Raw genomic sequence first — 12,365 nt, 5'->3', positions numbered from 1 at the left:
ATCTAGATAAACATAGAAATAAGAAAACTAGAACCTCAACCCACAATACCCAACCACACAAAACAAACACCCCCTGCCACGCCCTGACCAACTACAATGACAAATAACCCCTTTTACCGGCCAGGACGTGACAGTACCCCCCCCCCCAAAGGTGCAGACCCCCGAATGCACCTCAAAACAAAACCCACAAAAACAACCCCAAACCTGGAGGACTGAGGGGCGTCGTTGGAGGCTCCTGGCTGAGGGGTGTCGTTGGAGGCTCCTGGCTGAGGGGCGTCTCTGCCGGTTCCGGACTGTAGGCCGTCTCTGTAGGTTCTGGGCTGAGGGGCGTCGCTGGAGACTCCTGGCTGAAGGGCGTCGCTGGAGGCTCCTGGCTGAGGGGCGTCGCTGTCGGTTCCGGACTGTAGGCCGTCTCTGTCGGTTCCGGACTGTAGGCCGTCTCTGTCGGTTCCGGACTGTAGGCCGTCTCTGTCGGTTCCGGACTGTAGGCCGTCGCCGGAAGCACTGGACGGGGAACTGTCGCCGGAAGCTCTGGACGGGGGGCTGTCGCCGGAAGCTCTGGACGGGGGGCTGTCGCCGGAAGCTCTGGACGGGGGGCTGTCGCCGGAAGCTCTGGACGGGGGACTGTCGCCGGAAGCTCTGGACGGGGGACTGTCGCCGGAAGCTCTGGACTGGGACTGCGCACTGGAGGGCTGATACGGTGGGGCTGGCTTAGGAGGCGCCAGACTAGTTACCCACACCACAGGGCTAGTGCGAGGAGCAGGAACAGGACGTACTGGGCTGGGCAGGCGCACTGGAGGCCTGATGCGTGGGACTGGCTGTAGAAGTTCCAGACTAGTAACACGCACCACAGTGCGAGGAGCAGGAACAGGACATACTGGGCTGGGCAGGCACACTGAAGGCCTGATGTGTGGGGCTGGCTTTGGAGGCGCCAGACTAGTGACACCTCAAGGCTAGTGCAGAGAGCAGGAACAGGACGTACTGGACTGGGCAGACGCACTGGAGGAAGAGTACGAGGAGCAGGAACAGGATACACTGGGCCATGAACCCTCACCGGCGGTCTGATGCTTGCAACTTGCATCACTGGTCCTGGCTCGATGCTGGCTCTAGCATGACACCTGTGAGGAGCTTTCACCAAGCGCCCCGGGCTGTAGCTGCGCCCTGGCTATACCGTGCGTATCTCCACATAACATGGGGCTTGCTTGCTCCGTCGCTCTCCATAGTAAGCACAGGTGCTCCTTCGTGCCCTTTCCGCCAGTACCTCTCTCCTGAATCTTGCGTCAAGCTCCTCGCTTGATTCCTTGACTGGCTCCTCTTTGCTCCACGACTCTCCCCTGTACACCCGGGAAGTTAGGTCAGGGCTCCCCCCTGACTCCCCGTATGCCCCCCCCCCCAAAAAAAAATGTTTGGGGCTGCCTCCTCACCTCCTGAAATGGAGGATATAATGCCTCATACCTCCGTCATTCCCTCTTAGCTTCCCCCAGCTCCTCCTTCGGGCGCTGGTACTCCCCAGCCTGCCTCCATGGTCCTTTACCATCCAGGATCTCCTCCCATGTCCAGGACACCAAATAGCTCTCTTGCTGCTCCTTCCTCCGCTGCTTGGTCCTTCTTTGGTGGGTGGTTCTGTAACAATCGTCGTTGAAGGGGGACCAAAACACAGCGGGTAAAGTTCTCATCCTCTTATTTATTAAGGAAAACACTTAACCAATTCAAAACAAACGAGGAAAACAGTCCAGTAAGGTGCATAGACTATAATAGAAACAACCACCCACAAAACCCAGTGAAAACAAACACAACTAAATATGGCCTCCAATTAGAGACAACAACAACCAGCTGCCTCTAATTGGAGATCATTGACAAAACTCACACAGAACTAGAAAAGCTAGATAAACACAGAAAACTAGAACCTAAACCCACAATACCCAACCACACAAAACAAACACCCCCTGCCACGCCCTGACCAACTACAATGACAAATAACCCCTTTTACCGGCCAGGACGTTTACATTACATTACATTTAAGTCATTTAGCAGACGCTCTTATCCAGAGCGACTTACAAATTGGTGCATTCACCTTATGATATCCAGTGGAACAACCACTTTACAATAGTGCATCTAAATCTTTTAAGGGGGGAGGGGTTAGAAGGATTACTTTATCCTATCCCAGGTATTCCTTAAAGAGGTGGGGTTTCAGGTGTCTCCGGAAGGTGGTGATTGACTCCGCTGTCCTGGCGTCATGAGGGAGCTTGTTCCACCATTGGGGTGCCAGAGCAGCGAACAGTTTGGACTGGGCTGAGCGGGAACCGTGCTTCCTCAGAGGTAGGGGGGCCAGCAAGCCAGAGGTGGATGAACGCAGTGCCCTTGTTTGGGTGTAGGGCCTGATCAGAGCCTGAAGGTATGGAGGTGCCGTTCCCCTCACAGTTCCGTAGGCAAGCACCATGGTCTTGTAGCGGATGCGAGCTTCAACTGTGGAGAGAGCGGAGGAGCGGGGTGACGTGAGAGAACTTGGGAAGGTTGAACACCAGACGGGCTGCGGCGTTCTGGATGAGTTGTAGGGGTTTAATGGCACAGGCAGGGAGCCCAGCCAACAGCGAGTTGCAGTAATCCAGACGGGAGATGACAAGTGCCTGGATTAGGACCTGCGTCGCTTCCTGTGTGAGGCAGGGTCGTACTCTGCGAATGTTGTAGAGCATGAACCTACAGGATCGGGTCACCGCCTTGATGTTAGTGGAGAACGACAGGGTGTTGTCCAGGATCACGCCAAGGTTCTTAGCACTCTGGGAGGAGGACACAAGGGAGTTGTCAACCGTGATGGCGAGATCATGGAACGGGCAGTCCTTCCCCAGGAGGAAGAGCAGCTCCATCTTGCCGAGGTTCAGCTTGAGGTGGTGATCCGTCATCCACACTGATATGTCTGCCAGACATGCAGAGATGCGATTCGCCGCCTGGTTATCAGAAGGGGGAAAGGAGAAGATTAATTGTGTGTCGTCTGCATAGCAATGATAGGAGAGACCATGTGAGGATATGACAGAGCCAAGTGACTTGGTGTATAGCGAGAATAGGAGAGGGCCTAGAATAGAGCCCTGGGGGACACCAGTGGTGAGAGCGCGTGGTGCGGAGACAGATTCTCTCCACGCCACCTGGTAGGAGCGAGCTGTCAGGTAGGACGCAATCCAAGCGTGGGCCGCGCCGGAGATGCCCAACTCGGAGAGGGTGGAGAGGAGGATCTGATGGTTCACAGTATCAAAGGCAGCAGATAGGTCTAGAAGGATGAGAGCAGAGGAGAGAGAGTTAGCTTTAGCAGTGCGGAGAGCCTCCGTGACACAGAGAAGAGCAGTCTCAGTTGAATGCCCAGTCTTGAAACCTGACTGATTAGGATCAAGAAGGTCATTCTGAGAGACAGAGCAGGAGAGCTGGCCAAGGACGGCAAGTTCAAGAGTTTTGGAGAGAAAAGAAAGAAGGGATACTGGTCTGTAGTTGTTGACATGGGAGGGATCGAGTGTAGGTTTTTTCAGAAGGGGTGCAACTCTCGCTCTCTTGAAGACGGAAGGGACGTAGCCAGCGGTCAAGGATGAGTTGATGAGCGAGGTGAGGTAGGGGAGAAGGTCTCCGGAAATGGTCTGGAGAAGAGAGGAGGGGATAGGGTCAAGTGGGCAGGTTGTTGGGCGGCCGGCCGTCACAAGACGCGAAATTTCATCTGGAGAGAGAGGGGAGAAAGAGGTCAAAGCACAGGGTAGGGCAGTGTGAGCAGGACCAGCGGTGTCGTTTGACTTAGCAAACGAGGATTGGATATCGTCAACCTTCTTTTCAAAATGGTTGACGAAGTCATCCGCAGAGAGGGAGGAGGGGGGGAGGAGGATTCAGGAGGGAGGAGAAGGTAGCAAAGAGCTTCCTAGGGTTAGAGGCAGATGCTTGGAATTTAGAGTGGTAGAAAGTGGCTTTAGCAGCAGAGACAGAAGAGGAGAATGTAGAGAGGAGGGAGTGAAAGGATGCCAGGTCCGCAGGGAGGCGAGTTTTCCTCCATTTCCGCTCGGCTGCCCGGAGCCCTGTTCTGTGAGCTCGCAGTGAGTCGTCGAGCCACGGAGCAGGAGGGGAGGACCGAGCCGGCCTGGAGGATAGGGGACAGAGAAAATCAAAGGATGCAGAAAGGGAGGAGAGGAGGGCTGAGGAGGCAGAATCAGGAGATAGGTTGGAGAAGGTTTGAGCAGAGGGAAGAGATGATAGGATGGAAGAGGAGAGAGTAGCGGGAGAGAGAGAGCGAAGGTTGGGACGGCGCAATACCATCCGAGTAGGGGCAGAGTGAGAAGTGTTGGATGAGAGCGAGAGGGAAAAGGATACAAGGTAGTGGTCGGAGACTTGGAGGGGAGTTGCAATGAGATTAGTGGAAGAACAGCATCTAGTAAAGATGAGGTCAAGCGTATTGCCTGCCTTGTGAGTAGGGGGGGAAGGTGAGAGGGTGAGGTCAAAAGAGGAGAGGAGTGGAAAGAAGGAGGCAGAGAGGAATGAGTCAAAGGTAGACGTGGGGAGGTTAAAGTCACCCAGAACTGTGAGAGGTGAGCCATCCTCAGGAAAGGAACTTATCAAGGCGTCAAGCTCATTGATGAACTCTCCAAGGGAACCTGGAGGGCGATAAATGATAAGGATGTTAAGCTTGAAAGGGCTGGTAACTGTGACAGCATGGAATTCAAATGAGGAGATAGACAGATGGGTCAGGGGAGAAAGAGAGAATGTCCACTTGGGAGAGATGAGGATTCCAGTGCCACCACCCCGCTGGCTCGATGCTCTAGGGGTATGCGAGAATACGTGGGCAGACGAGGAGAGAGCAGTAGGAGTAGCAGTGTTATCTGTGGTAATCCATGTTTCCGTCAGCGCCAGGAAGTCTAGGGACTGGAGGGTAGCATAGGCTGAGATGAACTCAGCCTTGTTGGCCGCAGACCGGCAGTTCCAGAGGCTGCCGGAGACCTGGAACTCCACGTGGGTCGTGCGCGCTGGGACCACCAGGTTAGAGTGGCAGCGGCCACGCGGTGTGAAGCATTTGTATGGCCTGTGCAGAGGGGAGAGAACAGGGATAGACAGACACATAGTTGACAAGCTACAGAAGTGTTGTTTCTTGTATTATTGTCTCTTGTGTCTTTAGAGAACTGTTTCACTTTGATATCCTTTTTCTTCTGTCCTGATTTTCTCTTTCTTTTCTTCTGTTAACTAGATATTCTTTGTTATTCTTCGTTAGCTAGCTAGCTTCTTCCAAAAGAGTCCCTAGCAACTGCTTAGCAACTGGTAAACAATTCAGCTAGCTAAGATAACTACAATTTTATGAAAAATAGTAACTTTTTTTCAAAAGCCTATCTACTTTGTTTGTTGCTTGTTTTTTCTCCTATTCAATCTTGCAGTTTTCTTTTGATTTTTTCCGATGTACTTCACTCTAAAAACCATGTAAATTTCAATATTTGTAGGAGCTCATTTTTCAGCTGCTGCTGCTCAAATTGGAATTCCGTCCGAATGAATACACTGTGGAAAAATGACGTGACAGGGAATCAGTAATCAACACAATTTCAAAATGTTTACAGATTTCTCTTTTTCACGCCTAGCTTGTGTCTGTTTGGTACTAGTTTAATACACTGAACAAAAATATAAACGCAGCATGTAAAGTGTTGGTTCCATGTTTCATGAGCTGGAAATAAAAGATCCCCAAAATGTTCCAGACACACAAAAAGCTTATTTCTCTCAGATTTTGTGCACAAATTTGCTTACGTCCCTGTTTGTGAGCATTACTCCTTTGCCAAGATAATACATCCACCTGACAGGTGTGGAATATCAAGAAGCTGATTAAACAGCATGATCATTACACAGGTGCACCTTGTGCTGGGGACAATAAAAAGCTACTAAAATGTGCAGCTTTGTCACGCAACACAGTGCCACCGATGTCTCAAGTTATGAGGGAGCGTGCAATTGGCATGTTGACTGCAGGAATCAACCAGAGTGGTTTCCAGAGAATTTAATGTTCACTTCTCAATCAATTGTTTTAGAGAGTTTGGCAGTACGTCCAATCGGCCTCACAACCGCAGACCAAGTGTAACCACACCAGCCCAGGACCTCCACATCCAGCGGGATTGTCTGAGACCAGCCACCCAGACAGCTAATGAAACTTGGGGTTTGCACAACCAAATCATTTCTGCACAATATGTCAGAAACCGTTTCAGGGAAACTCATCTGCCTGCTCGTTGTTCTCACCAAGATCTTGACCTGACTGCAGTTCGGCGTCGTAACCGACTTCAGCGAGCAAATGTTCACCTTCGATAGTCACTGGCACGCTGGAGATGTGTGCTCTTCATCGAAGATTCCTGAGTTCAGCTGTACCAGGCACATGTCAGACTGCGTGTATGGCGTCGTGTAGGCGAGCTGTGTGCTGATGTCAACATTGTGCACAGAGAGTGCCCCGTGGTGTAGGTGGGGTTATGGTATCGGCAGGCAGAAGATACGGACAACGAACACAATTGAATTTTATTGATGGCAATTTGAATGCACAGAGATACAGTGATGAGATCCTGAGGCCCATTGTCGTGCCATTCATCCGACGCCATCACCTCATGTTTCAGCATGATAATGCACGGCCCCATATCGGAAGGATCTATACACAATTCCTGGAAGCTGAAAATGTCCCAGTTCTTCCATGGCCTGCATACTCACCAGACATGTCACCCGTAGAGCATGTTTGGGATTCTCTGGATCACTGTGTACGACAGTGTGTTCCAGTTTCCACCAATATCAGTTGGTTGTAATTCCACAAGCCACAATCAGCAGCCTGATCTCTATGCGAAGGAGATGTGTCACACTGCAGGAGGCAAATGGTGGTCACACCAGATACTGACTGGTTTTCTGATCAACTCCCCTACTTTCTTTTAAAGGCATCTGTGACCAACAGAGTGTGAATATATACAGTATATACTGTCAAATCGAGCAAACAGCCATGCAATCTCCATAGACAAACATTGGCAGAAGAATGGCCTTACTGAAGAGCTCAGTGACTTTCAACGTGGCACCGTCATAGGATGCCACCTATCCAACAAGTCAGTTCGTCAAATGTCTTCCCTGCTAGAGCCGCCCTCGTCAACTGAATGTGCTGTTATTGTGAAGTGGAAATATCTAGGATCAACAACGGTTCAGCCACAAAGTGGTAGGCCACACAAGCTCACAGAACGGGACCGCCGAGTGCTGTAGCGCGTACAAATCGTCTGTCCACAGTTGTAACGCTCACTAACGAGTTCCAAACTGCCTCTGGAAGCAACGTTAGCACAAGAACTGTTTGTCAGAAGCTTCATGAAATGGGTTTCCATGGCCGAGCAGCCGCACACAAGCCTAAGATCCCAATGTGCAATGCCAAGTGTCGGCTGGAGTGGCGTAAAGCTCGCCTCCATTGGACTCTGGAGCAGTGGAAACACGTTCTCTGGAGTGATGAATCACGCTTCACCAACTGGCAGTCCAACGAACGAATCTGGGTTTGGCGGATGCCAGGATAACGATGCCAGGATAACTGTGAAGTTTGGTGGAGGAGGAATAGTGGTCTGGGGCTGTTTTTCATGGTTCGGGTTAGGCCCCTTTCAGTGAAGGGAAATGTTAACGCTACAGCATACAATGACATTCTAGACTATTCTGTGCTTCCATCTTTTGTTTCAACAGTTTGGGGAAGGCCCTTTCCTGTTTCAGCATGACAATGCCCCCTTGCACAAAACGAGGTCCATACAGATATGGTTTGTCGAGAACGGTGTGGAAGAACTTGACTGGCCTGCACAGAAACCTGACCTCAACCCCATCGAACACCTTTGGGATAAATTGGAACACCAATTTTGGATTGAGATGTTTGACAAGCAGGTGTCCACATACGTTTGGTCATGTAGTGTATATATACAGTGCATTCTGAAAGTATTCAGACCCCTTGATTTTTTTCCACATTTTGTTACCGTACAGCCTTATTCTAAAATGGATTAAATATACAGTACCAGTCAAAAGTTTGGACACACCTACTCATTCCAGGGTTTTTCTTTATTTTGACAGTTTTCTACATTGTAGAATAATAGTGAAGACATCAAAACTATAAAATAACACATATGGAATCATGTAGTAACCAAAAAAGTGTTAAACAAATCAAAATATATTTTAGATTTTAGATTCCTCAAAGTGGCCACCCTTTTCCTTGATGACAGCTTTGCACACATTGTCTCAACCAGTTTCATTAGGTAGTCACCTGGAATGCATTTCAATTAACAGTTGTGCCTTGTTAATTTGTGGAATTTCTGTCCTTATTAATGTGTTTGAGCCAGTCAGTTGTGTTGTGACAAGGTAGCGGGGGTATAAAGAAGATAGCCCTATTTGGTAAAAGACCAAGTCCATATTATGGCAAGAACAGCTCAAATAAGCAAAGAGAAATGACAGTCCATCATTACTTTAAACATGAAGGTCAGTCAATCCAGAAAATCTCATGAACTTTGAAAGTTTCTTCAAGAGCTGTGGCAAAAACCATTAAGCGATATGATGAAACTGGCTCTCATGAGGATCGCCACAGGAATGGAAGACCCAGAGTTACCTCTGCTGCAGAGAAGAAGTTCATTAGAGTTACCAGCCTCAGAAATTGCAGCCCAAATAAATAAATAAGTAACAGACACATCTCAAAATCAACTGTTTCATGGAGACTGTGTGAATCAGGCCTTCATGGTTGAATTGTTGCAAAGAAATCCCTACTAAAGGACACCAATAACAATAAAAGACTTGCAATGTACATTAGACTGGTGGACATTTGTCCTTTGGTCTGGAGTCCAAATTTGAGATTTTTGGTTCCAACCTCTGTGTCTTTGTGAGATGTGGTGTGGGTGAACGGAGGATCCCTGCTTGTGTATTTCCCATCGTAAAGCATGGAGGAGGTTCTATCGTGTGGGGGAGCTTTTCTGATGACACTTTCTGTGATTTATTTAGAATTCAAGGCACACTTAACCTGCATCCCATCTGGTTTGGGCTTAGTGGGACTATCATTTATAATTTGTTTTTCAACAGGACAATGACCCAACACATTTCCAGGCTGTGTAAGGGCTATTTTACCAAGAAGGGGAGTGATGGAGTGCTGCATCAGATGACCTGGCCTCCACAATCCCCCAACCTCAACCAAATTGAGATGGTTTGGGATCGGTCGGACGGCAGAGTGAAGGAAAAGCAGCCAACTAGTGCTCAGCATATGTGGGAACTCCTTCAAGATGGTTGGAAAATAATTCCAGGTGAAGCTAGTTGAGGGAATGCCAAGAGTGTGCAAAGCGTGGCTATTTTGAAGAATCTAAAATATAGATTTGGTTTGTTTAACACTTTTTTGGTTACTACATATGTTTTCTTTCATTGTTTCATAGTGCTGTCTTCACTATTATTCTACAATGTAGAAAATATTCAAAATAAAGAAAAAAACGGAATGAGTAGATGTTCTAAAACTTTTGACCGGTGTGTGTGTTTATGTGTGTGTGTGTGTGTATATATATATATATATATATATATATATATATATATATATATATATACACACACACATGGTTTTCAGACTAACTTGTATTTCAGACTAACTTGTTCAGACTAAATGTATTTTGATCCTCACGAAGTCTCCCGTCCGTGCGATAACAAGCATCCCCATAACCAGATACTGGGACCACAATACTTGAAAATTGAGAGGGTTTCACTGTGTTGCGTTGTAATGGGTATGACTCAACCCTGTATTTTTTTTAATTTAGGTCAAAAAGTTAATTTATTTGTTGTTTTCTCTAGCGGTATTACTTAACAGCCTTGTTGCAAACACAATGGATTACTTGGTGTAACGAGTGCGTTGAGAGTCGGGAAACATGAAACACAAACAACGCACCGACATGAAGAGTCAATAACACCTGAGGAAAGAACCAAGGGGAGAGACAGATATAGGGAAGATAATCAAGGAGGTGATGGAGTCCAGGTGAGTGTCATGAGGCGCAGGTGCGCTTGACGATGGTGACAGGTGTGCTGGATAATCAGCAGCCTGATGACCTAGAGGCCGGAGAGGGAGTATACGTGACATTTGGAGTGGATCTTTTAACACAGGCTTCTTTTCACTTTGTCATGCAGGCCAGTAATATGGACTGAATGCAATGTTGTTGATCCCTTTGTTTTTTCAAGTATTGTGGTGGCAGCATCATGTTATGGGAATGCTTGTCACCAGCAGAGACTGGGGAGTTTTCTGAGGGACAATTACACATAGTTTTATGCAAAAGTCACTCCAGAATGGCTTTCCGATTAGGTGTTGAGTGTTCCTGAGTGGTCTAGTCTCAGTCTTGACTTAAATCTGCTTAAAAAAAAAATCAGAGACAAGGTTTAAATATCGCTGTCCATCAATGATCCCCAACCAAACTTGCTGAGCCTGAGCAATTTTGAAGAAAAAAAAACAATGGATATATTGTGCCCTGAGAGTTGTGCAAAGTTGGTAGAATCTTAATTAAAATTATTCACAGCTGTAATGGCTGCTAATGGTGCGTCCACCTAGTATTAACTCAGGGGTGTGGAGCCCATGATAAACCAGTTTGACATTTTTCTTAATTAAATTTTTTTTCTATAACTTTCTTTTGTTTAGAAAATGTGGAGTAGGTTGTGTAGATCTGTAGGAAACAAATTCAAGGAAATTTTAAGCCAGAAAAATGTGAAAAAAGTTGAAGGCGGTGTAGAATTTCTATAGGCACTGTATTGGATGTTGTCTGGCCAAAAAGAGTATGGCATGTCATACTCTTTTTGACCAGACAGCATCTGATACATGGGCTTCATATAGTAAGACAGAGGGGCGCTGTTTCGGTCACTCAGATTCTTTCTCCGGTGAGATAGTTTCAGCCACTTGGTGGGTGCACAGTTCACGGTTCGGTTACTGGAATTATTTGCGAAGGCAACCTACTTATTGAAGTGATTTGTTTGACAATCAGATGAAAACATCATGACTGGTTGTGTTCATGACACATTTTAAAGGTAATGCAACCATGTCTTTAATATAAAACCAATTTTAAAAAGTTGTAGGAGAGGGGGTGAGGGGTCTATAGAAGGTTTATAGAGGGTTTAGAAGGTTTATACAGGTTTTATAGAAGGAAACAGCACATCAGAAATACCTTCATCTGTCCGTCAACAACACTGAAATTGGCTGCTTTTGGAGATTATTCAATGTGTACTCTGGTTGTACAATCTAAGGTCTTTGGGTGTGTGTCTGTTTCTATCAGGTCCAGAAGGAGATCCATATGAGGTGGCTGAGGTGGCAGGATAACAGCTACGGAGTGGTACTGCCCGGTGCCAAGGGTAGTCAGATGGACACACCGTTCTAGTGCTCTTCATCCACCTCTCCTCTTCCTCTCCAACCTCTTGTGTTTTTATGCGTGTCTTTCGTAGAGGGGTTGGAATAAAGCGGAAGACAAGATTCCATTGGATGTCTTTTTACATTGGACAGTAAAGTAATCTTCTCCTTCCTGTGGCCTCCACACATTGATAATGTACTTTTAGGAGCGGGTGCTGTACATTGTCCTCTCCTCTCGCATCACAATCTCATTTCTAAAGAGACCACCATTGAGTTAATCCATTGTGTCCAGCTCGAGTTTAACTGTTTGGCGCATTGTGAAATTCTCCTCCTCTTCCACTCGGCATCATCTACGGTTTTGTTACGTTGAAGGACAATGGAAGTCTATCTCTGTGTAGCTCTGGTCCAGGGCCTTACCTTACGTTCTCTGTGGTACTACACCACGTTTTGATGTGTTTTTAGCAAGTCAATATGATTGACCTTCTACTGGAAAATAGATGTTTTTATGTATCAAACGTACCCGTTTTTCAGGTTTTATTAGAATATTACCTTATGATGTGTGTGTTGCATTCTCTCTGTGTTTTAGTGCCTTTTTGTCTGTGTGTTTCTCTAGTGTGTGTGTGTGTGTGTGTGCATGTCCATTGCTCCAATGCCATAGATTCTGTATACAGTATTAGGTCCCCTTGAGGTCCTTTGGTATGGCTTTTTGTGGCTATTGACCATAAGCAGGAGAAATACACCGCAGGATAGAAATTCATTATCCTCTAGCTGTGCCAAGAAATATGAGGAACCGGGACCTATTTTAACTTTTTCACTCACCTCATTTCTACTATGAAACAAAATATGGCTATACGTGCAGTGCAGATACCATGCCAACTGCATTGTGTGCTGATGTTGAATTGTTTTCTACTTAAGGACAAATTATGTTCGAATAAAGCTGTGTGCTTTAATGTAGGCTGAATGTGATACATAATACAACAGAATTTTAAACAGAAGAATGTGGTGTCTCTTGAAATAAAGCTACATTTATACTTGAACA

At 47.0% G+C, this 12,365-nt stretch overlaps 1 protein-coding gene across 2 annotated transcripts in view; it reads left to right on the top strand.

Annotated features, from left to right (window-relative positions):
- The window catches only part of LOC115158029 (growth hormone-releasing hormone receptor-like), a 63,031-nt gene extending 51,191 nt beyond the window's left edge, over nucleotides 1-11,840 (top strand). For both annotated transcript variants that reach the window (XM_029706487.1, XM_029706486.1), the window contains exon 13: nucleotides 11,256-11,840. In XM_029706487.1, the coding sequence (XP_029562347.1) occupies nucleotides 11,256-11,357 (102 nt within the window). In that variant the 3' untranslated portion in view covers nucleotides 11,358-11,840. The remainder of the gene's footprint in view (nucleotides 1-11,255) is intronic.
- The last annotated feature ends 525 nt before the right edge of the window (nucleotides 11,841-12,365 follow it).

The sequence above is a fragment of the Salmo trutta genome, chromosome 22 (assembly GCF_901001165.1).
Source record: "Salmo trutta chromosome 22, fSalTru1.1, whole genome shotgun sequence".
Taxonomy (NCBI): domain Eukaryota; kingdom Metazoa; phylum Chordata; class Actinopteri; order Salmoniformes; family Salmonidae; genus Salmo; species Salmo trutta.
Note: the sequence above shows the minus strand (reverse complement) of the source record. Positions and strands in the feature narration are given on the sequence as shown.